We start from the raw sequence: 27,482 nt of genomic DNA, 5'->3' as shown, positions 1-27,482 counted from the left end.
CAGGGGAAAACAAAACAATCCAAGAGCCACATTTTCTGCGGAGAGAGCTTTTGTGCTTAATCTATTTATTTATTTATTTATTTACGGTGTGACTCATCTAGTATGTACCAAGGGCTCTGTAAAAACAATGTTATTTACTGATTAAAGCAGAAGGTTTAGAATGTTGAAACACATAGAAGATTTTTTAAAAAAGACTAATTTATTTAGTTTCAGAGTAACAGCCGTGTTAGTCTGTATCCGCAAAAAGAACAGGAGTACTTGTGGCACCTTAGAGACTAACAAATTTATTAGAGCATAAGCTTTCGTGGACTACAGCCCACTTCTTCGGATGCATCCGAAGAAGTGGGCTGTAGTCCACGAAAGCTTATGCTCTAATAAATTTGTTAGTCTCTAAGGTGCCACAAGTACTCCTGTTCTTTTTGCGGATACAGACTAACACGGCTGTTACTCTGAAACTTATTAAATTAGTCTTTTTTAAAAAATCTTCTATGTGTTTCAACATTCTAAACCTTCTGCTTTAATCAGTAAATAACATTGTTTTTACAGAGCCCTTGGTACATACTAGATGAGTCACACCGTAAATAAATAAATAAATAAATAGATTAAGCACAAAAGCTCTCTCCGCAGAAAATGTGGCTCTTGGATTGTTTTGTTTTCCCCTGAAAGTTGAGACTACCTTCCAAAGCAGAGAACCATAAGTGTGTCCCCGCTGATGTCAAATATTACATTTAGGTCTGGAGAATAGTCCAGTTATTGCTGAGCAGACTTTTGATGACCTAGATTAGCATTCTTATATTACCACAAGAGAGAACTTGAATTCAGTGTTTTTATCATCATTGAATGTCATGCAATTGAAGTATCTGCAAATATTGAAACATGCAACCCTATTTTCCAGGCAGAAAAATAGGTATTAAGCATTAGTTGTACTTTCACAGGAAAACTACATAAATTCCTTCTCTACTGTGTTCAAAACATAGGTGAGCTAATGTAACTGTTCCACTCCCATCCTCCTGTTGCAATAGAACGACCCCTTCACACAGCTGATAAAACATACTATAGTAAAAACTGTGTTGTCCAGCACTTTACCAACTTGAAAAGTCTACAAACCGGCATTTCTGATCTTTAACAGGGTCCGGTTGGTGCAGGGCCGGCAGGTTCCCTACCTGGCTCCGCGAGGCTTCCTGGAAGCGGCGACAGGTCTCTGCTGCTCCTAGGCGGAGGAACGGTCACGGGGCTCCATGCGCTGCCCCCACCCTGCCCTGCGCGTTGGCTCTGCAGCACCCATTGGCCGGGAACCACAGCCAATGGGAGCTGCGGGGGTGATACCTATAGGCGGAGGCAGCGCACAAAGCTTTCTGGGCACATCTCCGCTTAGGAGCAGCAAGGACATATCGCCGCCTGTGGGGAGCCGCCCGAGGTGAGCGCCGCCCAGATCCGGCACCCTGAAACCCCTCCTGCACCCAAACTCCCTCCCAGAACCCATGCCCTGCACCCCAATCCCCAGCCCCTCCTGCACCCAAACTCCCTTCCTTTTAGCTAACCAGAATTTTTGACTTACCGACACCCCCCCATTTCCCCAACATGTCCGATAACAAAGCTTTTACTGTACATATTTACATACAATAAGAGTGTACATTCAAGAGATATGAAGAATAAAGTAAGTATGAAGTTCATAATGACATACTCCCAGGCAATTTATATGTACATATGTTTTGCCAGAAGCTGGGAATGGGTGACAAGGCATGGATCACTTGATTACCTGTTTTGTTCATTCTCTCTGGGGCACCTGGCATTGGACACTGTCAGAAAACAGGATACTGGACTAAATGAACCATTGGTCTGACCCAATATGACCATTCTTATGTAATGAAGATGCCCCAAAATTATATGAATCTATTTCAATTCTAACTATCAAGTTTCAGGAAGTTACCAAATTCAATTTTTCAAGCAACATTATAATTGCTTTACACTGATAGCATGGACAAATGAAATACTGACCCAATGTATTCTAGGTTTCATTATTTATAATACTTAACAGCAGTGAATATTCTGTAAGATATTTTGTAAAAATAATGAACTCTTAGTAATGTGATACAATACACCACTCAACTATCCTATCCTAGCTACAAAGTGAGAACAGATGACTGATGGGTGGGGAGAGGGGTTCACCAAGGGCATTAGGGAAGTGTAAATTCACAACATTCTACATTTTTTCCACATATGCTGTTGTAGTCATGTGGGTCCCAGGATATTAGAAAGACAAAGTGGGTGAGGTAATATCTTTTATTGGACCAAGTTCTGTTGGTGAGAGAGACAAGCTTTCGAGCTTACACAGAGCTCTTCTTCTAGTCTTTCTTTCAGTCTCACTACATCCCCATCGAAAGTTTCTCTCAATACAGCTGTTGTACCCATACCTACTTCTTTTCTTAGATATTTTGTTCATATAAAGATTGATCCTGCAAGGCTCTGAGCCCGCTGGCACCAGTCCATCAAAGCACTTAAATATGTGCGTATCATTAAGCACGGGAGTATTCCCATTAAAGTCAAATGGGACTACACACATGTTTAAAGTGCACTGTGAGCTGATGCAGCAAAGAACACTCAGAGGTTTCAACACTTCCACTAAATAGACAAGGAGAATTGATCCCATGAAACTATGACTTTTTAATCAGACCTGGTTCACAGGCTACTTTATATTGTTTTTAGAGAACTGATGACAGGACAGTCTATTAAACAGATTCAAACAATCTGTCTGGAGTTAACAGACAAGCTTGCCAAAACACAGTTCTAAAAACTCAAGTGGCTACAGTACCATGTCTCAGGATATCTAAAAGGTATCAGCAGGTTAAAAGGTGCAAAGTGGTGCACCCATACAATGTAGCTATTAGCAGATATCTAGTACATTCAAACTAGCTTTGCGCTGCCCCACAGGTGCAAACTTGCCCTAAAGTTGGTTTGGCTGGTCTGAGAAGGATCACTTCAGTGAAGAGAGATCATCAGGATGCCCAGACTCATCATTATAGTTACTAAGTCACCACCCATGACTAGCATAGAGGGTGTCATGGAGTCACTGGGTCAGGTCCAGGCCCCAGCCTGTCACCAGTCTCCTGGGAGCGACCCCTTTAGTGTGCTAGTCCCCAAGGACTCACACAGTTCCATAGGGGCAGGCCCATGGCCTTCAAGGCTGGGCTGCCAGTACCAGCATTCCCTGTCTCTCCGTGGCTCCCTGCAGCAAATCCAGCCAAGCCAAGCTACTGAGGGAGGCTTGTACTGTATCCCTTTAGGGTGCAATGCTCTCAGTAAGTATTCACTGTGACACAGGCAGCCTTTGCAAAACAAGGTAATGATTTATTAGTCACCTGGCATACAGAATCTTACAGTTCTTAGGTTACACAGGAAGGTAGACATTAAGCTATAATCCACCCTGGTCAAACCAGTGCACTGATGGGACAGCCAAGATGTGCTGCACCCCATCTCTGGCTCTCTCCCCCAGCAATCTGGGCCAGACTCCTGAGTCCCTCCCAAAAAAACCCCTCCTGCCAGTCACCTGAAACGTTTTCTCCAGCTCAGTTCACAAATCCCACCTGATGGGGTTTTTTGCTGGTAGATGTTGATTGTTCGGTGGTTGGAGCACTTCTTTGTCTTGCTGGACCCTCTGTTAATTTGAGCCGGTTTCAGTCAGTTCTTTAATGATCCTATTCATTCCCCCCGACCCCACCCCACCCGCGACAGCAAGGTGACACACACATCTCCTGCCTCCTTCACTGTTCCAGGAGCAGTGTTAACCCTTGTGCACCCACTTGGTTAGCAATGCCACATACAGAGGGAAACTGAGGCACACTTATGATTCATATAAAAAATAAAGACAATTCCTATTTGGTCACAGGTCACATGTCATGTCTGAGGCATCACTATAGCTAGATGACATGCAGCTGCCATAGAACCCTATAAGATCATAGGCAACCAGAGCAAATTAGAACAGCTCTGAGTCCACTCTCATTTGTACTTGGTGAATGGCCCAGCACAGTGCAGTCCCAGGATTAAGGAGGACACCTTTGTATCCCCAAGTTCCATCCAAGGCTCCTCAACCAGAGCCAGGTTCATGAATCATGTACATAAACAATTACACCACTGCCTTTCTATTGTTATTTTCACTAGACATCACCTTTTTTCTTATTTTTTGGTATATATGGTGCTCTTGAAATAGCGGAACTAAACATTAGCTAAAACTAGGCAAAGAGTTTGCCTTCTCCACACTTTGTCCTGCAGTTCTTTTGTTTTGCTAGTGTATATGTATCCTGAGCACCACCACCCTTGCTACTTAGATAATCAACAGTAAACTTCCATTACAGCAGACTATATTCTGCTGAAAGTCTTTGTTTATATCATTTTCTCATGCCTTCTATTCCTCTGTTGTTGAAAGATCAGCTTTGACCTATCTGGAATACTGGGACAGGTGGTGTCTGAATCATATGCAGCATTTTTTAATCAATGTACTTGTACAAAGAAGGATAGAGAATATTATTACTGGAGAGAGAGAGGAATGTTTATTCTATATAGTGTTACTTGTACAGAGATAAAAACCCTGTATAAACTAGAACCAGATAAAATACACTTATCTAACCTGGGTTTGAGTAAACACATGCAGGTTCTTCCTCTATCATTATCCCACGTAAATTAGCAAGTTGTATTGCATAATTTGAGAAGTATTTTCCGATCTTCTTGATTAAAAAAACCAGAATAGACCCAATTATAAACAATTAAGTGTTCAAAGGCCACTCAAAGCATTTTTGTATAGTGTTACATGTCTGTTTTTCTCATCTTTCCTCTTTATAACAATCTCTTGGCACTTTAAAAACCCATCCCTCTCTTTCTGCACTAATCCTTCCCACCCATATTATGTACACACATGCTGGTTAATGTGTTGTCACTTGTGACTGCTTGGAACTTATTGATTTTTATCTAACAATATAAGCAATAAAATGAGAATGGAAACATGAAGCTTTTGCCAACAGATATAATAATAATAAAAAAGAAAGGCATTCTTGCTGTCACCAAACATGAAATCAACCAACAGGATACTTAACTCTGCACATTGTACATGATCAGCCTGTTGTGGACTCTCTCCCAGCTCTGACCAACTGGTCTGAATGAGTAAGAAGTCGGGAATTGGAGCCAAGGGTCAGAAATGGGTTTCCTGGAGTGAGGCAAGGCAGGTACAGGGCTAGGTCCAAGGCAGGAACAGCAGCTATGCCAGCCATGGTCAAAAGCTTTGAACAATTGCTGGACTGCTGCTGGGCTGACTCTTCCAACCACTGAGGCTATGTCTACATTACAAATTACTTTGATATAACTATGTAGGTAGATAAGATCCCATGGAAAGCAAGTCTTAAGGGAAAAACTACTGAAGACAGTTGGCAGTTTTTCAAAGAGACATTATTAAGGGCACAAGAGGAAACTATCCCACTCTGTAGGAAAAATAGGAAGTATGGCAAGAGACCACCCTGGCTTAACCAGAAGATCTTCAATGATCTAAAAATAAAAAAATAAAGAAGTCCTACAAAAAGTGGAAACTATGTCAAATTACAAAGGATGAATATAAACAAATAACACAAGGGGGGGGGGATAACTCAGTGGTTTGAGCATTAGCCTGCTAACCCCAGGGTTGTGAGTTCAATCCTTGAGGGGGCCACTTAGGGATCTGGGGCAAAATCAGTATTTAGTCCTGCTAGTGAAGGCAGGGACTGGACTCGATGACCTTCCAGGGTCCCTTCCAGTTCTATGAGATAAGTATATCTCCATATATTATTATTAAAATTAGAAGGGACAAGGCACAAAACAAGATCAAACTAGCTAGAGACATAAAAGGTAACAAGAAAACATTCTACAAATACATTAGAAGCAAGAGGAAGACCAAGGACAGGGTAGGCCCATTACTCAAGGGGGGACAACAATAACAGAAAATGTGAAAGTGTCAGAGGTGCTTAATGACGGCTTTGTTTCGGTTTTCGCCAAGAAGGTGGTGGTGATTGGACATCTAACATAGTGAATGCCAGTGAAAATGAGATAGGATCAGAAGAGGCTAAAATAGGGAAAGAACAAGTTAAAAATTATTTGGACAAATTAGATGTCTTCAAGTCACCAGGGCCTTACGAAATGCATCCTAGAATACTCAAGGAGCTGACTGAGGAGATATCTGAGCCATTAGCGATCATCTTTGAGAAGTCAGGGAAGATGGGAGAGATTCCAAAAGATTGGAAAAGGGCAAATATAGTGTCCATCTATAAAAAGGGAAATAATGACAACCCAGGGAATTACAGACCAGTCAGCTTAACTTCTGTACCCAGAAAGATAATGGAGCAAATAATTAAGCAATCAATTTGCAAACCCCTAGAAGATAATAAGTTGATAAATAACAGCATGGATTTGTCAAGAACAAATCGTGTCAAACCAACCTGATCGCTTTCTTTGACAGGGTAACAGGCCTTGCAGATAGGGGGGAAAACTATAGACGTGGTACACCTAGACTTTAATAAGGCTTTTGATACTGTCTTGCATGATCTTCTCATAAACAAACTAGGGAAATGCAACCTAGATGGAGCTACTATAATGTGGGTGCAAAACTGGTTGGAAAACCATTCCCAGAGAGTAGTTACCGTGGCTCAGAGTCATGCTAAAAGGGCATAACAAGTGGGGTCCCGCAGGGATCAGTCCTGGGTCTGGTTCTGTTCAATATCTTCATCAATTATTTAAATAATGGCATACAGAGTACACTTATAAAGTTTGTGGACGATACCAAGCTGGGAGGGGTTGCAAGTGCTTTGGAGGATAGGATTAAAACTCAAAACAATCTGGACAAACTGGAGAAATGGTCTGAAGTAAACAGGATGAAATTCAATAAGGACAAATTCAAAGTACTCCATTTAGGAAGGAACAATCAATCAGTTGCACACATACAAAATGGGAAATGACTGCCTAGGTAGGAGTACTGCAGAAAGGGATCTGAGGGTCAGAGTGGACCACAAGCTAAATGAGAGTCAACAGTGTAACACTGTTGCAAAAAAAGCAAACATCATTCTGGGATGTATTAGGAGGAATGTTTTAAGCAACACACAAGAAGTAATTCTTCCGCTCTAGTCCACGCTGATTAGGCCTCAACTGGAGTATTATGTCCAGTTCTGGGCGCCATATTTCAGGAAGGATGTGGACAAATTGGAGAGAGTCCAGAGAAGAGCAACAAAAATTATTAAAGGTCTAGAAAACATGACCTATGAGGGAAGATTGGGAAAAAAATGGGTTTGTTTAGTCTGGAAAAGAGAAGACTGAGAGGAGACATGATAACAGTTTTCAAGTAGGTAAAAGGTTGTTACAAGGAGGAGGAAGAAAAATTCTTTTTCTTAACCTCTGAGGATAGGACAAGAAGCAATGGGCTTAAATTGCAGCAAGAGAGTTTAGGTTGGACATTAGGAAAAACTTCCTGTCAGGGTGGTTAAGCACTGGAATAAATTGCCGAGGGAGGCTGTGGAATCTCCATCATTTGATATTTTTAAGAGCAGGTTAGACAAACACCTCGCAGGAATGGTCTAGTCCTGCCATAAGTGCAGGGGACTGGACTAGATGACCTCTCGAGGTCCCTTCCAGTTCTACGATTCTATGTCACTGAGTGGTGTGAATAACCCACACTCCCTGAGTGATGTAAGTTATATCAAACTAAGCACTGGTGTAGACAGTACTATGTCAGCGGGTGAACTACTCCCACCAACATAGCTAATGCCTCTTGCAGAGGCAGGAGTTATTAAGCCGACGGGAGTACTCTTCACCAGAAGGACTACAGCAGCGCAGCTACAACGATGAAGTTGCGCCGCTGTAAATGGGGTAGTGTAGAGACAGCCTCAGGTTGTGTAGCCAATCAGCCCAACACTTGTTAGGCTGCCCAGAGACTGACTCTGCTGCAGGACCTGATTCCTGACACTGCTGATATATCCATATAGTGTCATTGAGATCAGCAGCAATGTTCTTGTTCTCTACCCCATGTTTTCATCTCCACTTTGCTAAAGATATTCTTGGTTCAGAGATCTCATTTCACTGAACTCCCCCCGCTCCAACAGAATCCTCTTTTAGCATATTCAAGGTTTGGTATAACACCATTTTTGTCCTCCCTTTTACACTAGCTCTTTTGCTTCATGTTTTGGGGGTGCATTCCCCCCTCGCCCACTACACACATCCTTTACTCTTCTTTGGCAAAGTGATTGCTTTTTTCAGGGACATTAATTCTCACTTTATTTTAATTATGATTTTTCATTTTTGTGCAATGCCAAGACAGCGTTAAAAAACTGTATCTTAGTTCTGAATTTGTCTAGCTGTAGCTTCTATCCACTGGATCTTGTTATGCCTTTGTTGGCTAGATTAACCAGTCCTTTAGCAGAAAGCTCTTCCCCATGTAGGTACTGATAGACCTTGATCAAATCATCTCTTAACCTTCTCTTGGAGAAACAGAATAACATTGAGCTTCTTAAAGTACTGCACTGTAAGGCAAGCTTTCCAGACCTCAAATCATTCTTGTAGCGCTTTCTTCTCAGAACCCTTTCCAATTTGTCAGCATTCTTTTTGACGTGTGGACACCAGAACTAGACACAGTATTCCAGTAATATTGTCACTAAAACCTATACATATGTAACACTAACTCTGTACTACTTGATATTCTCTTGCTTATACATCCAAGGATTATGTTTGCTGTCTTAGCCACCAGTTTGCACTGAGAGCTCATGTTCAGTTGGTTATGCACCATGATCTCCAAGTCCTTTTCTGAGCCACTGTTTGTCCCCCCATCCTGTAAATCACACCTACATTCTTGGTTCCCAGACGTATGATCTTGCATTTAGCTACATTAAGACACATGCTCAAGTAATCCCTGCTTCTCATGTGATCCTAATCACTCTGGAGAAATGATCTGCCCTCATAATTATTTACTATGCCACCAATTTTTATCTAATCTGAAAATTTTACCAGAAACTATTTTGTGTTTCCTTCCAGATCATTGATAAAGATATTGAACAGAACTGATGTACGAAGAGATCCCAGTGTGACTCTGACATTTTGGAATTCAAGCCAGACCAGTAAGGGGTTGTGTCACTGCCTACCCTGCAACTCTGGGAATCTTAAATGCTATGTATTTCTGGGGGCATTCTGCACCAAAAAATTAAAAGTTCTGCACCAAAAAATTAAAAATTCTTCATATTTTATTTGTCAAAACAACACTATATAATCACGCCAGTTTCAATTATTTTGGTAATTTATTTCAAAATACCTGTCAGCAACTATGTCTGTAACAATACAGACACACAAAATTCCAACATGAGTAGAGAGTTAAAGAAACCCCTAGCACAGCCCAGTTCCTGTTTCTCTGCCCTCTCCTGCAAAGAGCCCAGCCGGGAGGCCAAACACTCACACACACACCCCCCACCAGAACCCATCCATGGGGCCCTCCCCGGCCCAGACACTTTCACCCCCTCTACCCGAGAGGCCAGCTGCAGGGCCCCTCCGGCCCAGAAACTCACAGTGCTTCCCACCAGAGCCCAGCCACAACTACCCCCAGCCCAGACACTCACACCCCTCCCCCACCAGAGCACAGCCATGGGACCCTCCCTGGCCCAGACACTCACACCCTCTCACCCCTCCCCAGAGCCCAGCCACAGCCCTCTCCACCCCAGACTCGCACCCCCAACCCCTCAGAGGCCAGCTGCAGGGACCCCCCAACCCAGACATTCACACCTTCTACTTCCCAGAGCCCAAAGATCCAGAGGGAGAAACAGCCTGATGCTGGATCCCAGGCTTGCACGGAGTTTCCTGCGCACCACTGCCTTCTTCCTTCAAGGCGTGCTGGGAACTCCAGCTGCAGGGAACCCTCCAGTTCCCACCCTACCCCACCCTTGTCTTCTATTTCCAAGCTGGGGTCTGCTGGGTCCAGTGGCCCCAAGTGGCAGGCAACATCTCTGCAGCCCATTTCAATAGGGGAAATAAAGGAAATTCTGCGTGCACAACATGAATTTCTGCAAAATTCTACATTGCGCAGTGGCGCAGAATCCCCCCAGGAATAGCTATGGTGCTTTGGCTCACAACCCTGACACCAACAGCCAGCCTACAAGCATGCAGGTCACACCCTGAATGTGTGGTCATACCTTCCACCAACCAGTTATTTTTTTTGCAGAGTGAACCCAACACCTGCCCAGTCGCAAAAAACTGTCTGCCCTGTGATGTCCAGCCCTCTCCTGGAACATTCACAGAAGTTATTATGTTTGTTGTTTCTTTAAAAAGTCAATACACTGCAGTCATTGTCAAACCCCAGTTAAAATTGAACACACTTATTTCAATCACAGCACTATGTTGGTTTATATTAAAAGTAAAAAAAGTTTACTTTATTAAAAAGAGAAGTTTTAAAGTGAGTTTAAGTATAAGGGATAAAGACAAAAAGGGTTACAAACAAACAAAAGTAAAAATATGCTTTCTAATAGCTAAGACCTAACTTAATAAGCTAGGATCTTCGTTCAAGGTAATTTCCTCACCAATCTTCCTTTTCTAACTAGCTCTTAGCCAGGATCCCCACAGAGTTCAAGGCATTGGTTTGCCTTGTCTCTGCAGGTGAAGGATAACTTCAGGGTTCATTCCCCCCTCCATCTCTTTATAGTCCAGTAAACCTTTGAAACGTATTCTTCTGAAATGTATCCCCCACATAAAGTTCCTTTTCCCAGTTGGCGTGGATGCCATGCTGTCTGGTATAGACTCCATGCTGTCTTCCCCCCTTTCCCCACCCGGGTGATTTTTACAATGCAAATGATCTCTTCCTGGAATCTCTGATACAAATAAATAGCCCACCTGGTTTGAGGTGTTGGCCTCTTCCCGTTTTGGAGAAAACCTGTTTATTATTTCCCTCTGACATGCCTGGTTTAGTTATAATTCCATCACATCTGCATAATCCCTTGAGTGTTGACTGTATATACATCACACCAGAATATTAATGATCAGTGAGATTTTAGTTTTCCAATGACATATTACATGACACCTTTAGATATTGATTATACCAATAGTGTGTTAGGTGTAGTGAGTATGTCAGGCCTGACAAGAGTTGCTGACACAGAGCAGTGAACTACCAATAGGCCTCTGTGTCAGAGGTTCCACTTTACACACTTCAATTGGAAGATGACTCCCTGTTTACACTCACTTTGAAATTTATCAGTTAATCAGTTTATAATCCATTTAGTATGTACTGCACTCATATTACATAGTGTTAATTTTTAAATCAGATCGTGTGATACTACGTGAAATGTCTTACAGCAGTCTAAGTATATTAACAGTTACCTTTGTCCACCAAACGTGTAATCTCATCCAAAAATGTCGTTTGTTTGATAATTCCCATATTTCATAAAACCAAGTTGATTGGCATTAATTATGCTGACATCCTTTAATTCTTTAGTGATGTAATCCTGTATCAACCTTTTCATGTTTTAGCCCAGGATCAACATCAAGCTAACTAGTTACCCAGATCATTCAGTTTACCCTTTTTAAATATTGGCACATTAGCTCGCTCGCTCTCTCTCTTTTTTTTTTTTTTTTTAATACTACCACCACTCGGGTACAACAGATGTTACTGTAGGTTACTTAGTTAAAAGTGTCAGAGCTTTAATAGGTATTCTAAATGAATGATTAAAAATGCCATAACACACACTCAGAAGCAGGGAATTGTCTTATTGTGCTTTATGAAGAGACCTGTGTAGTAAAGGGGAAAGATTTCAATAGTAATATTTTTGGACAGCACACTCTATAATAGTGGGGGAGACTTGCCAGGAAAATTAAGCAGCTCCAAAGAAAAGTAATATTGTAAGATTCAGTGTCTCTAAAATGAGTCCCAAAGCCATAAATAAAAAATAAAATGTCAAAATTATGAATGGTAGCTCAGAGAGACAGCTAGACAACTCTGAGAATCCTATATGGCTAGATTAGCAGAGGTTCTACTTTAGTTGTAATTTGTGGCAGAAAACTTCCTGTTCAGCCAGTGTTCATTCTCACGTTGAAAAGGAAGGAGAGGCAGTTTTGGGGGCGTAAATCAAGCAACGTCAATAGTAGTTGATCAATTTTCCTGTATTCCCCCCCGCCAATTCATTTTAAAGCAAATTCTTGATCATCTATTGAGGATTACAAAACCTGGCAATCGCCACAGCAGGACAATTATGTCATGCGGCTCTAAAAATCACCCCATGTATCATGATTATTCAATCCCTTGCACAGCACTGAAAAGGGATTGAAAGCACTCTTTCTTAGGACATTGGCAAGGTATCCAGCATACCTTTAAAAAAATAATAATGAAAAAACCCAAACCTCTGGCACTGTTTTATAAACCTCTCAACTAGTTTTCTGTCATCTGAAATAGAATTACCTTTTCTTCCTCTATTGTGCAAACACAGGGATTATGACTCAAAGGCTGCCAATTGTTACTTGGTTGTTTAGATCTATTTTCAGGATAATTGGCTCTAAACTCACAGTACTAAAGTTAGAGCATGTGCGTAAGTGTTTGCAGGATCAGGGCTTTAGATTGCATAGTACTGTAAAATATTTCAGAAGCCAGTGGCCATAGCTGGTCAAAAAAGGGGAAATAATTAAATATATTGAAATTTCCAAGTTGTTTCCATTTGGTATGATTCAAAACTGAACGATTTCATTTTTCTAATGTCTTTCATTAAGTATTTTCCCCCTCATTCTTCCCTCCTTCCATACCAGGATTTGCCATTCTCACCCCCATGCCAGAATTCTACAGGCTCAGTGTGTCCCCCAATTCCACCAGAGGTTCCACATGCACCCCATTTCTTCCTACCATTATTATTGCCTTCTTTCAGTATGGGAGATAATTCATTCAGAGTGTTCAACACACTAAACTCTATTGGGAGGATAAGCAGAAATGAGATGGGGTATTGTTATGCTGGAAGGCATTAACGGGTACCATCAACCGGTTCTTTGATCCGCAGTCAATTACAGAGGCACTGGAAGCTGTGGCTCTGCTAAACAGAGGAAAGGGCTCCATGTGTCTTTCATTCTTCCCTTTCCGGTTTTCTGATTTTGCCTCAAAATCAATAGGGGTCTGACCACTGGTGCCCTGAAATTTTGGAATTGGATTGGATACAGTGTTCAAAAGTTATCAGGTTAAATACAGATAGAGAAATGCCATCAAGTTGAATGTGACTACCACTTTTACAAGGGAAACAATGCTAACAACGGTGGCAAGTTTTCCCTCAAGTTTCTATACGATAGGCAAGGCCTAAATGCCTTACTTGTGGGAAAGAGTCAGCATCCATGCTGGGGTTTGAACATTGACGTTCCTGGCTCCTGATCATGTGATCAGGCCACACTATCTCTGAAGAACTGCTAGAGAGGAATAGCAAGAAATAAAGAAGATATGTGGAGAATATAAACATAAGGTGAGTTTGTGTTTAGAGAGTCAAATGAAAGCAGACACAGCTACGGTACTTGAAGCGAATGGGAAACAGGAGGAAGATTGGAAGGTAAGGAGAGAAAGGGATAGAATACAGAGAAAGAGATAAGGAGAAAATATAAGAAAATAAATTCAAAGGAACAAATAGTCATGAACTTACAGGGAGAAAAGTGGCAATCAAGAGACTGGATTAAGGTAAGGAGAGTAGGGGAACAACCTCAACTTCTAAGTCCTCCTCCTCAATCTTTTTTTTTTTTTGGTCAGTGTGTTGTACACCTTAGATGCACTCAAATTAACAATTCCATTTGGAACTTGTTTTCCTTGCCAGATTATGTTAAGCGATTTAGATTTAAAATTCTTTCAATTTTAACAAAGTCTAATTTCTTCTTGAACAGTTGATGCTGCTTGTTTACTTTTGCTTTTCATTCTACCAGGATAAGGAAATCAAATAGGTTAATTTCACTTTCTGTATATGCAGTGCTGTTTCTCATGTAGTATGCCAGCTACGAAGTGTGTGAGAGGTAGAGGTATTTTAAATCTACACAGAGAGAGCAAACCACACTTTCACAGTAGTTTTAAAAAAAACACATACAAGACAATCATTGCTATATCAAGTTTTATGGAACTTCTTTTTAAAAATAAACTCAGAACTGGACTAAACCCTTAAATTTCAATTCTAGCACTAAGTGAAATAAATGTGATGGCCCAAGATCATCCTCACTGAATAGCTGAATCTGCATTACATGCAAGAGAACTGAACAGCAGTACAAAGGCTGTGAAACAGAGAGAAAATTTTCATTTTGGTGCAGAGACTAGTTCAATATTGTTCACCGGGATTATAGCAGATTACATCAAGGTTTTTCTTCTGGCATCTGTCAAGCATGGCAACGAACATTAATACAGAATTCTCTCCATCCATTCTCATCTAATAGGTTAGGTGAAGTTTGCCATGTGCTACTCAAATAAGAATGCTATTATCTACTGGTACATACTTGTGATGCAATATCAGTAACAGAGTTTGAGTTATTTAAATTAGGTAAAGTTTTAAATAACTGCAACAACAGAATGAAACAGGAAGTCAGAACCCATTATACAAGTATTTTAAAAAGGAGAAAACCAAGGCCCTGATTCTGCAAACATTTCCATGTATTCTTAACTTTATGCATATACGTAGTTGTACTGACTTCAATGGGACTACATACAGTTTGTAGGATTGTGGCCCAATAGTGGTATTTGCAAACTGTAAAATATCCACAAAAAGAATTTATACAGGGAACCTGGCTAGACAGATTTTTAACAATATGAAATGACAGTGACCAAATATAATAATAATAATTCATTTCCCAATTACAAATAAAATGGTCAGGTATTTTTCCAGCTTTTAACTGATGTTAAAAAAAAAAAAAAAGGTCATTTTTAATGGAAACTTTTCTGACATTTGCTTTGCATGTGCTCATAAGTAATAATTTGCAACCTATGATTCACTATACATTTCCCCCATCACGAAACTGTCTATACATAAAGTTTAGTACTAAATACAGTTAGGCCCCCTGGCCTGCAAAGCAACAGGACCCCGAATGACCTTGTTCCTGAGTGATTCTAATTTTAAAATTTCCATAACGCAAGTGAAGTTAGGCTCACAAGTTTGATTATATAAAAAAAAATTTATAAAATCTAACAAATTCAAATATATTATAAAGGAAATGCCAATGGAAAATGTTTGAGTTTAAACATTCCCTTTCAGTGTTTGTAATCTAAACACTGCAGCATATTGCTATTTTATGAAAATCTGAAAGTGCAATACTGCACACTAATCTTAGTGTCCAAGGTGTATGAAGAGCAGAAAGTATACGAGTATAAAGGAGGGAGCGTCAGATTTTCAGCCTTCTTCCAGCTTTAACAATCTTAAATATTATTAGAAACACTGACAAGAACTTCCAAAAAAAAAAAAAAATCTTGATTTTTAAGCTGTCGTTATTTCTTTCAGTGGATAAGATGACTTTGGTGAGTTTTTATCATGCTAAGCCTATTACTTAAAACCTGGAAGCCCTGATTGCATGCATGTTTTGGAAGCTATTTTATATTGATTCTAGCATTGAATTTGGTCACCAGGAAAGGAATAATTATGCTAACTTTCACAACAGAAAAGAGTACATTGTTTTGTTTCATATAAAAAATAGCACCCTTGTGAACAGTGTACCAATAACATTTTCCCTAATAAATGTCTTACATTACTCTACTGGCTGTTAAAGCTTGGAAGCAGTGAATCAATGCCTACTTGCTTGATGCATTTTCTAGCATCTTGTTGAATGAGGGACTCTGTTACTATTGCCAGATATAAATTGTGCTTTTTCCCTGTATAATCTGGAAAGAGTCACATGATGGAAAATCTAGGAACCAATTTATACTCCTGGGGGAATTCTGTGCCCCCTCCCCCCAAAAAATAAAAAAAAATTATGCGCACAAAATTTTAAAACTCTGCATATTTTTATGTGTCAAAACAACACAATATAATCACACCAGTTTCAATTATTTTGGTAATTTATTTCAAAATACCTGTCAGCAACTAGGTCTGTAACAATGCAGAAAACAAAAAAGATTCCCCCAGGAGCAGAGAGTTAAAGAAACCCCTATGACAACCTAGTTCCTGTTTCCTTGCTACGCATTTGTTGGGCACATCAGTCTGGGTGTGTCACACGTGCCAGCTGGGCACATCGTGGGAGAAAACTCTGCCCCTCTAGTCTTTTAGTCACTTCTCATTTTTTCATCCTGCCCCCGTAGGGTTACCATATTTCAAGTTCCCAAAGAGAAGTCACTGTCAGGGAGAGGTGGGGGAGAAGGAGCTAGAAGGCGGGTACAGTTGGAGGGGTCTGCATGTACTGGTAAAGGGTATTTGGAGGTGCTAGAGGTAGGGGTGTGTGTGTGTGTACACACGTACACACTGGGAGGGTTATGTGGAGATTCTGGAGGGAGCTGTGTGAGGCCCCCCCAGCCCAGTCACCTGCACCCACTCCCCCTCACAGAGCACAGCCGCAATGCCAAACACCCACACCCTCCTTCCCCTGAGAGCCCAGCCACAGACTCCGCTCCTTGCGGCTTCATTACTGTACAACCGAGCAGGGATGACCCGTGCCTGCTGATAGTGAGGGGAGGCACAATTTAAAGGTTCGGCCACTGCTGGAACAACTCCAGTCACGCCCTCCCGGCAAGGCTCCCCCTTACCCTTAGGCTTCCCTCCCAGAAAGCAGCAGCCCCTCCCTGTTGCTCCTGCCTCTCCCTTGGGGCACAGCTTGCTGGCTCCAGCAGCTGCCGCACAGGGAGGCCTGGCCACACCACGTGACCGAGAGGGGCTGGTTAACTCAGAAACCGCAGCGGGCCTGCACCTCCCACACAAGTGCGCTGCAAGCTGGGTAGCTGGTCCCTGCCAGGTCCAGCAGCCACTAGTGGCAGGAAAAAATGAAATTCTATGCGGAACATGAATTCTGGGCAAATTCTGCATTGCACAGTGGTGCAGAATTCTCCCAGGAGTAAATTTAGTTTATTTTTATTATTTTTCTGCTAATAGAGTTCCCTATAATACATTTTGGTTTAAGTCAAGTCTAATTTTAAACATTCCAAATGATTGGAGCTTCACCGTTGCTGGTATCACGTGATTATCTCTTTTGTAGCACACAAATAAGACAATTTCAAAAATCATATTCTGCCTGGGGGTGGGGGCGGGGGCAGAGTCTCTTTATTAGTACAGTAAAGGGAAAGACTTGTTAGGAAGATGGTGAATGTGTTCAAAGACATTCTAAAAGAGGTCTCAATTGGCATATGGGCCAAAGATAGCCAGAAGGTAGCAACTTAAAGAAAATAATTTCTAATGAAATGTATTACACCTCATTCCAATTCCTGGCAGTTCAGATATAACAACTACTCAATTAAATGTGCTTTATAAACACTGACAATTGTTGACTAATACACGCTAGCTAGCATACATTTTTATTATGCTAATATCATCATCCACAATATATATTTTAAGCATGTAAGTATACGCAGTAGTATAGTAGTTATATAGCTCAGATTGGCCTGTACCTTTGATATAATCACACTTATGCTAAGTATCCTATACCATCTTGCACTAGCTGAAGTAAGCCTTGGCTTGAGAAGACAGGACTGTCAGTATCAGGGCAGATTACTATTTCTTCATGGCAACAGGAAAGCTACCCACACAGACCTAGGAGGTGCCTTCATGTCCTTTAGTACCTGGAATGCATATGCTCAGAACAAAGGTAAGGGTGCACCATAACCTGAAATACATAGGTTCAGAACCAAAGATAAAGGGGTATACCATGGTACCAGAAACCAACAAGGTAGAAATCTGATTAATTAAATCCAGTTTCAAAAGATGTATATTGTACCTTTTTCTGGTAAACAAGCAGTGGTCACCAACCTGTCGATCACGATTGACTGATCGATCCTGGAGCCTCTGCCAGTCGATCGCAATCTCCAGGCCACTAAAAGTCCAGCAGTGCAACAGGGTTCAGGCAGGCTGCCTGTCTGCCCTTGTCCCACGCCGCTCCCGGAAGCGGCTGGCTGCGGCTCCGCACACTGCCCATGGCCCCAGCACCATCGCCGCAGCTCCCATGGGCTGGGAACCAGCCCATGGGAGCTGCGGGGGCAGCGCTTGCAGGCATGGGCACCGCATGGAGACCTGCTACCCCCCTCTTCCTCCAGGGGCCGCAGAGACGTGCCAGCAGCCAGCCGCTTCCGGAAGTGGCGTGGGGCAACGGCAGGCAGGCAACCTACCTAAGCCCTGCTGCGCCACTGGCTGGGAGCCACCTGTTGTAAGCCTGCACCTCACACCTCCTCCCGCACCTCAACCCCCTGCACCAGCCTCCCTCCCAGAACCCACAGCCCTCACCCTCTCCTACACCCCAACACTCTGCCCCAGCCTAGAGCCCCCTCCTGCACCCAAACTCCCTCCCAGAGTTTGCACCCCTCACTCCTGCACCACAACTCCTTGCCCCAGGCTCAGCCAATGAACACCTCACACTTGAGAATGTTTCACTGATTTGTGACAATCCCTGAAGGTTTTTGGATCTATAAACCACAAATGACAGTAATAAAAAGTAAAATTCATGAAATGTCCAGTGGATTCTATGAGATTAGGTGCAGTGTCACCATATGACCCCAGCAACCAAACTTCCTCCAGGACTTGCACCCCTCACTCCTGCACCCCAACCCCCTGCCCCAGGCTCAGCCCGGAGCCCCCCACACACACTCCAAACCCCTCGGCCCCACCCCCTGCCCCAGCCTAGTGAAAGTGAATCAGGGTGGGGGAGAGCGAGCGACGGAGGGAGGGGGGAAACTGAGTGAGCGGGGTGGGGCAGATCCTGGGTTGATCTTAAATTCAAAAAGTGATCTTGTGCATAAAAAGGTTGGAGACCACTGGTATAAAGCAGTATTTTTAAAGTTCGGGTCGCGACCCAGTACTGGGTCATTGCATGCAAGGCATTGGGTCGCCTTGCTCAGCACCCAGGGACCCTAGCAGCTCTGGTCAGCACCGCCGACCAGGACGTTAAATGTCCCGTCGGTGGTGCTGCCCAGCTAAGGCACGCTAGCGCCTATCTGTTCTAACACCGTGCTGTGCCCCGGAAGCGGCCAGCAGCTGGTCCGGCTTCTAGGCAGCGGGGTGACAGGGCTCCGCGTGCTGCCCCAACCCTGAGCACTGGTGCCTGCGGGTGAGAGCCACATAGAGCCGCTTGCATGCCTCCGCCTAGGAGCCAGACCTGCTGCTGGCTGCGTCCAGGACGCAGAGTGGTCCGCGGTGCCAGGACAGGCAAGAAGCCTGCCTTAGCACCCCGCTGTGCTGCTGACCGGGAGCTGCCGGAGGTAAGTCCGCACCTCAACCCTGTGCCCCAATCCCCAGCCCTGAGCCCCCCCAAACCCGGAACCCCTTCCTGCACCCCAAATCCCTCATCCCTGGCCCCAGCCCAGAGCCCTGACCCCTTCCCATCCCCCTCCCACACCCCAAACCCGACTGCCAGTGGATTTCCCTGATAAGCCGCATGCCAAAGCTTGCCGATCCCTGGTATAGAACCTTTTTCCTGTACCATATTAATGACCCTGACTGACACTGGTTATTTGGTCTCTTGAGTATATTTCATAACAAAATAATGAACCAAAGTGTGGTCAAGCAATTGTCTATCCCAGGGGTCAGCAACGTTTGGCACACGCCTCGCCAGGGTAAGCACCCTGGTGGGCCGGGCCAGTTTATTTACCTGCTGACGCGGCAGGTTCGGCCGATCGCGGCCCCCCCTGGCCGCGGTTCGCCGTCCCGGGCCAATAGGGGTGGAGAGAAGCCGCGGCCAGCACATTGCTCGCCCGCACCGCTTCCCGCCGCCCCCATTGGCCCGGGACGGCGAAACGCGGCCAGTGGGGGCCGCGATCGGCCGAACCTGCCGCGTCAGCAGGTAAATAAACTGGCCCGGCCTGCCCGGGTGCTTANCTGTTTTGGGTTTTGATTTTGAGGGCCTTTGTACAAAGTTCTCATTGAATTGGAGGGGAAAAAAGCAAACAACCCAGTCAATTCTAACTTTTAATTTTGGCTTCAGTGGGCTTTTAATTAAATTATTGTGCCATTCATCCATGTGGCTTCTAACAGAACTTTTTAAAATGGTAGAATTTTACTTATTCTATCTAAGAACGTCTTGTTCATAAACTGTATAGACCAGGGGTCGGTAACGTTTGGCACGCGGCTCGCCAGGGTAAGCACCCTGGCGGGCCTGGCCAGTTTATTTACCTGCTGACGCGGCAGGTTCGGCCGATCGCGGCCCCCCCTGGCCGCGGTTCGCCGTCCCGGGCCAATAGGGGTGGAGAGAAGCCGCGGCCAGCACATTGCTCGCCCGCACCGCTTCCCGCCGCCCCCATTGGCCCGGGACGGCGAAACGCGGCCAGTGGGGGCCGCGATCGGCCGAACCTGCCGCGTCAGCAGGTAAATAAACTGGCCAGGCCCGCCAGGGTGCTTACCCTGGCGAGCCGCGTGCCAAACGTTACCGACCCCTGGTCTATACAGTTTATGAACAAGACGTTCTTAGATAGAATAAGTAAAATTCTACCATTTTAAAAAGTTCTGTTAGAAGCCACATGGATGAATGGCACAATAATTTAATTAAAAGCCCACTGAAGCCAAAATTAAAAGTTAGAATTGACTGGGTTGTTTGCTTTTTTCCCCTCCAATTCAATGAGAACTTTGTACAAAGGCCCTCAAAATCAAAACCCAAAACAGCCCCAAATTAGTTCACTTCTTCTGGTAGCTATTCAAATGAATGATAATGCACTGAAGAAGAAAATTTCCTGGATAAAACTTGCTGAATGATACAAAAGATAACTAGTAGCATGCAAGTGTTTTGAAGAAGGTTTTGGTTATAACTCCCCGTTAAGATGAATGGCTGGATAGGACAAGTTTCACACCTACCTAGAAGCTTCTTTTGATCCAGATTTATTCATTTATTTTAAAGTTGGACAATTCCACAGAAGCCAAACATTTCTAACTGAATCAACTGTGCACTGATTTACATGATCAGAGCTGTATCTGCAACCAGAAGGGCTAGAGAAACGTATTGAAATTAAAGAAGAGTCTATCTGGAATATAGCAAGTTGGATGGGATTTCTCCACCCTGTGGATTTGGATGGCTCGGAGACAATAACTTTGGTGGCAATAAAAATGAATATATAATTTTAGAAAAAAAATAGCTTAGCAGAACATAATGCCCAAGTTCAATGGAAGTTGATGCTGAAGCTGAGATGCAAAGAAAACATTCACTATATTTGAAGCCCGACCAATGTGCCAAAGGCAATGGTTCTGAAAAACATGTTTATACAGGCACACAGTAGATGAATGGTACTTCCCAGTTCTTAGAATTTTATTTAGAAGCATAGTAGCTCCATTAAAGATGTGGCTCCACTTTTTTCCATCACAGCTTTTAACAAATTGCTAGTCTGCATGTGTTATTTTTTCACAGGACATCTCAAGCATGTCTCATGTTTATCACATCTAAAAAAATTGCTCTCAAGCATAAGTTATTAACCAAAACAATTAATCAAATGAAGCACTCATGAGATTACAAGATGCTGATTACTATTATCAATAGTGATCAGAAAATTTCAAAGAAAACAGCCTTACCGGTCTAAAAAAGGCTCCCAAGACAGCAGGGGGCAGGATTTGCATCACCAAGCTGAGCGTGGGGGTGGGCATGGTCCAAGAAAAAAAAAAAAAAAAAGACCAGAAATAAAGCAGCCCCAGAGTTAAGCGGAAAAACCTACAGGCCACAGGTGGGTAATAAAAACCCACCCAATCTTGAAAAGGTAAACCCAAAACTTGCTTACTCTAAGCCACTTGGCAACAGATGTAGAACCCTCGGCATCATTTGTTCTTTGGGTGGGAGGAGAGGGGAGAGGAGGAAGGAAAATCAGCAGTTCAGTGACTCCATAGAAGTGTTGTTGCCTAAGCTTTGGGAACAATCAGATCTTTGGTTTTGGATACACTCAAGTTCTTTTTCTCTATGCTTTCAAAGTTGCAACTGGCCAGATTCCCCACAGGGGATATAAGCCGTCAATGGAGATACACAAGGGAAGAATTTGGCCCAGCTGGTCATACTGCTTTATTTATTCCTGTCCTTAGTTGAACCACTTCCCTGTTCCTAAATTCAGGGCTAGTTAAATTCTCACAATATCAAGATTTCTTTCTACATGTTTTAAATTTGACCCGATTCCAGTTTATTTCAAAATGATACTTTGGATACAAAATTAACTAACTTGGCTTTATACGGTATTTGGCTTTATAGATTTTCCTAATATTTCATGAAAGAAGCATTCCGCAATTTACTTTATGTAGTCCATGTAATAAAAACATGCATATAAAGCAGCCTTCGTTTTTTCCATACTTTACCAGATTATACATTTTTGTACACTATGAAGCACACTACATAAAAATGGCAGAGAAACCTGTGGCACTCTTCCCAGCTCAATGGTTTTAAATGTACACAATCACATTAATTGATTAAGAAAGCCATCAGTGGAAACCAAATACAAGAAATTCAGCATTCCAAGCATATACTCTGCAATCAAGCAAGACAAAAAACTTGAGCAAACCAAATGGGACTCTTCATAACTTAACCAACACTTCCACTTTCAACAGAAGTCAGAGCTGGCTCTCAGGTTACTACACAAAGAATTGTACCCCAAGGCCAGAAAGCCTCATACAAAAAATAGATCAGTTTGGACTACCTAATCAATAAAAAGCTCTTGATTGCATGCACTGAAATCATGGTTCACATTTTATCAAGTTCCCAGACTCCCAACCCTTCAGGCAGACGGAGGGAGGTCTACCATTCAATTAAGTCTACAAAGCTCATTTTTAAACTCCCAAATCATTGAACTGAACTCTCCCCACCATCACAGGATCTTTCTGTTTATAGTGGGACAGCCTCAAGGAATCCAAATTAGGATATTTCTGTTCCCTATTGACCATAACAAGGAGCATTTTCTTAATGGCCCCCTAAGATCAGTACTGATCACTACTCCAAAGCACCAACAAAAAGAAGCTTGACTAGATATCTTTTGGTTGCCTTTTCACTTTCCAAGTCTGTTCCTCTTCCCTCTACATTAATCTCTCCTGGCAGAGATAACTTGCCCTGGAGCCAGAAAGATGCTTTGGAGTCTAGTATTGTTCTTAATTTTTTTTTTTTTTTTTTTTTTTGGTAGCCTAAGGTCACATTAATGAAAGGCCAATGGGCCATGCCTACTTGGAATATTCAATATAGTGATGCATCAAATACTGACCATTTTGTAGTGACATTTAAGAACCTCTTTAATCACTATGCATCCAAAGGAACTTTAAGATAACCCATTCAAGACAGTAGTGCAAATTGCACTTTTAATTAGAGATGATCTCATCCACCACACTTCCAGTAAGCTAGAGAAGCAAGAGTTCGGAGGTAACTTTGAAATCCACATCTTTCACAAGAATTACTTAGATATCCACCAGCTCATTGGACTGATCAGCATTTTCTCTGTCTATTTCAATGCATACCAATATCATTCCCGAAACGCCAAATTTAAAACCCATATATTAAATAAAAAAGGTCTGATATAGAAAAAAGCTGATCATCTGACAAGTTTGGTAACCACAAGAGACCCCAGTTGAGCAGTGTCAAACATGATACTCCATGCATCTTTTCATAAGAAAACTACCGTATATACTCGATCATAAGCCAGTTCATTTATAAGCCAACCCCCACAAGATGGATAAGTAAAAATGGAAAATTTGTATGACTCATTCATAAACCGACCCTATAATTCAGGCGTCAGCAAACTTTGGCTCCCGGGCCACCAGGATAAGCTGCTGGCGGGCCAAGATGGTTTGTTTACTTCGTGCATCCGCAGGCACGGAGGTAAACCTAAGTAAACAAAGTGTCCTGGCACGCCAGCTGCTTACCCTGACGGGCTGGGACAGCAACTGGTGGGGAAATGTTTTTTTTGGGGGGTGGGGGGGGGGATAAGCGGGGGGTCAGGGGAGTAACCCCTGTGACCACCCCCCGCATGATCCCATCCATCCCTAGCCCGGGATCCCCACACTCTCCCCATCCCATCCCTTCCCACCTTATCTGGGGCCATGGGAGAATGTCTCTGGCCTGGCTGGAGCTGCTCCGGCAGGCTGGGCAGCATAGCCGCAGCCTGCTCTGGCGGGTCAGACTGAGCAGCACGGCCGCAGCATGTTCTGCAGCATGGCCGCAGCGTGCTCCGGTGGGCCGGGCGGCGTGGCCACAGCCTGCTCTGGGGGGGCGAGGCCGAGCAGCACAGCTGAAGCCTGTCAGCCCCAGAACTGCAGCTGCTTCGGAGGCTGGGAGGAGAGCAGCATGGCCAGAAGTGGAGAGACTCTGGCACCGCCTCTTCCCTTCTGGCTCTGCTGCCTCTTCTTACTCCCTCTGTTGGGGGGAGGGGCTGTGTCCCACCTCTCCCTCTCTATACCTGTTCATAAGCCGACCCTCTTCTCTGGTGCTTCCCTTTTTTACTAAAAAAATTTGGCTTATGAACGAGTATATACGGTACACAGTTTACTTTTCTCCTTTTTCATTCTTCTGAGGACAGTGGCCAGAAATCAGAAACCAAGTAGAGATCTCAGATCTTACTTCATTTTGTAAGCTCTCCTTACAATCAATGTGACACATTAATAACCTGTTTCCTACTGTTAATACTTCTATTTCTTGTAGCCTTAGTCCCATCTATATGGGGTTGGATCTTCCAGTCCTTCTCCATTCCAGTCGATCTTAAAGTAGTTCCTCAGAAACTCCAAAGCTATTCAAATCCTTTTCTATGACATCCATCCATCTAGTATTGGGTCTTCCAACCCTTCTCTTACTCCCCACTTTGAAGTTTAACACCCTGTGTTTTATATATTCTTCCACATCTTCTTTTCACATGCCCAAACCCAACTAAGCCTGGACTCCTTCTGCTTTTCTATAATTGGTATCACCTTCACACTTCCCCTAATTCGTTCATTCTGAACATGGTCCATCCTTGTAACTGCAAGCATCCACCTTAACATTATCGTTCCCCCTGTATTCAAGATCTCCTCCTGTCTCCTTCTCAGTGCCCTGCATTCAGAGCCATACAAATGTGCAGGCCTAATTATTACAGTCTTGTAGATCTTACTTTTCAGTTTGATAGGCACTCTCCTAAGGCAGATCACTCTGCTCACTGCTCTCCATTTAGTCTGTGCCTTTCCTGTACTACTAAAAAGTTGGTCACTGAATACCATTGAACCTAGGTACTTGGACTTCTGTATTTTTGGTACTGCTTAGGATTGTAACTGTAGGTCACATATTTCATATTAATATATGAACACACTATCAGTATTTGTATTGCAGTAGCATCTGATTTATAACACAGAAAGAGAAAGCTATAATAGTAAAAAATGTAAAAAACAAAACAAAACCCAAAATCCTATACCCAATATTGCAACCTTTCAGTTTCCAAGAAAGGGGTTAGAACCGTTTGGAAGAAAATTACCAAAAAAACCCAGAGTCATTGATTGTCAGAAACTATTTTCTATTTGCAATGTTAAGAAAGTTTGAACAGTATTTTTCTGGTCTGCGTAACCCCAAAACCAAGCATTTAAATGAATGTTAGCAATTTTGATGCAGTTTATTTACAGTAATAGGGGAAAAAGCAGGTTGATAGGATACAGCTACATTTATACAGAAACAGACAGGGCCAAAAGCAAAACTCTTGAGCCAGTCACCACCTGATCATCGGGGGAGCAGGTCTAAAGCCTGCAGCTCAGGCTCATCTCTGAAATTATAAAAATTGCATGTAATGTCTCAGAGTTAGTCCACTGGTAAATTTCAGAAAGCATCACTTCTTGTCCTGTGGAGAGTCTTCCTGTCAAGTTTGTTTCCCTTCCCCAATTCATTCTTGAAAATAACTCCGGGGAGGAGAGAAACACTTGAGACTGACTAGGCAGGTACATTCGTGTCATCACTTTAAGGATGGTGTTCTGGCTAACAGAAAATGAATCTGCAATTCTACATTGCTTTATTCCCCAGTGAGACACTTAAAAGTAGCTTCATTTCTTCATTCACTGATTTGTCCCAGTGTTATATTGCTACTTACATAGCTACTTCCATCAGCCCATCCAACTACCATCTTCAATTCTCTTTGTATCAGAGCAGTCAATCCTTTCTTGCATGGACTGAAATTTACTCATCTGACATTGATTTCAAGGCGATTTTTAAAGCATCCTACTATTTTATGGAGATTCTGGCAAGGCAAGGTTCATAGTGCCACGCTCAGTGAAACTGTCACAGCTTGAAACCCTGCCTCTGACTGACACTGTGACATTACCTGCTCTTTGCGAGGCTGCTATGTTGAGGATCAACAGAGGGAGGGGTCCCAATAACTTCTCTCTCTTGTAACCCAAGCTGGACTTAAACTTTACAATACACACACACACACCCTCTCCAAGCTGCTCAGAATAATAAACAACAACAGCCTCCCTCCTTTTTAGTGTTGTAATATCTGGAAGCGCCCCAGCTGCCCTTGGCAATTGGCACGTAGCCACTGACTTCTGCTTCTCAACCTGTTCCAAGAGTTTGGTTGGCAACTGTTTCCCATTACATTGTGCAGTGCTGGAGGGAGCCAGAAATGAAAGTGGATTCAATGGGGCTGGGTCTCAGTAGGTGGGGCATACTAGAGATCCTCAGCGTATCCCTCCAGATCAAAGAGAGAGAGAGGAAGAAAAATGCAATCAAGAAAGCCAGGCTGAGGCAGGCAAGTTCCCAACAAGTTCCCCACCGCTTCCTGATGCGACTGCGTGCTTACCTGTGCGTGGCCGGCTCCTGGAGGTGCGCCTTGTCCCCTTCCTCCTGCTCCTCCTTGGCCCGGGGAGGGCTCTTGGTGAAGAACCTGGAGAAGCTGCTGTGCCAGGAGGAGCCGGTTCTCCGGCTGCCCCAGCCCGACATCTCCGGCACAGTGAGAAGGGGAAGCGGCGTCGATGGCTCGGGGTAGGACAGGATCCCTTCGCCGCCTCCCAGCAGCGCAGCCCCCCCCCGCGCACCGCCGCGCCCGCCCGCTCCAAGTTCCTCCCTAGTCCATAATCGCAGAGGGGAAGAGACGCGGGGAGCTGCACAAACGAAGAGCGCAGGCGGCCACACTGACCTGCCCCGTCCCCCCAGCCGCCGCCGAGACACAAGAGCGGCTGCACGGTTCCCTGCCGCCCGCCCAGCAAGGCGGAGCCGCGACGGCCTGCCAGGGGCACGCCCTCTCCCCCATATCCCATCAGCAGCCCGGGCCGCTGCAGCTCCACCCATTTCTCCTCCTCCCTTGGCACGGCTTAATAGGCCGCTTCCTCTCCAGACCCTACCGGCTCGTTAGCCAGGAACTTCAGGTTGATTGAGTTGAGTCTTGCTTTCCCCAGGCGACCATGTTAATAAATTATAACCTCCACTCCACACAC

At 43.6% G+C, this 27,482-nt stretch overlaps 1 protein-coding gene across 2 annotated transcripts in view; it reads right to left on the bottom strand.

Moving 5' to 3' along the window:
* The window catches only part of CRYBG3 (crystallin beta-gamma domain containing 3), a 136,569-nt gene extending 109,336 nt beyond the window's left edge, over nucleotides 1-27,233 (bottom strand). For both annotated transcript variants that reach the window (XM_034791429.1, XM_034791443.1), the window contains exon 1: nucleotides 26,849-27,233. In XM_034791429.1, the coding sequence (XP_034647320.1) occupies nucleotides 26,849-26,988 (140 nt within the window). In that variant the 5' untranslated portion in view covers nucleotides 26,989-27,233. The remainder of the gene's footprint in view (nucleotides 1-26,848) is intronic.
* Nucleotides 27,234-27,482: the final 249 nt, after the last annotated feature.

The sequence above is a fragment of the Trachemys scripta genome, chromosome 1 (genome assembly GCF_013100865.1).
Source record: "Trachemys scripta elegans isolate TJP31775 chromosome 1, CAS_Tse_1.0, whole genome shotgun sequence".
NCBI classification, from domain to species: domain Eukaryota; kingdom Metazoa; phylum Chordata; order Testudines; family Emydidae; genus Trachemys; species Trachemys scripta.
This window is presented reverse-complemented; position numbering and strand designations above follow the sequence as displayed.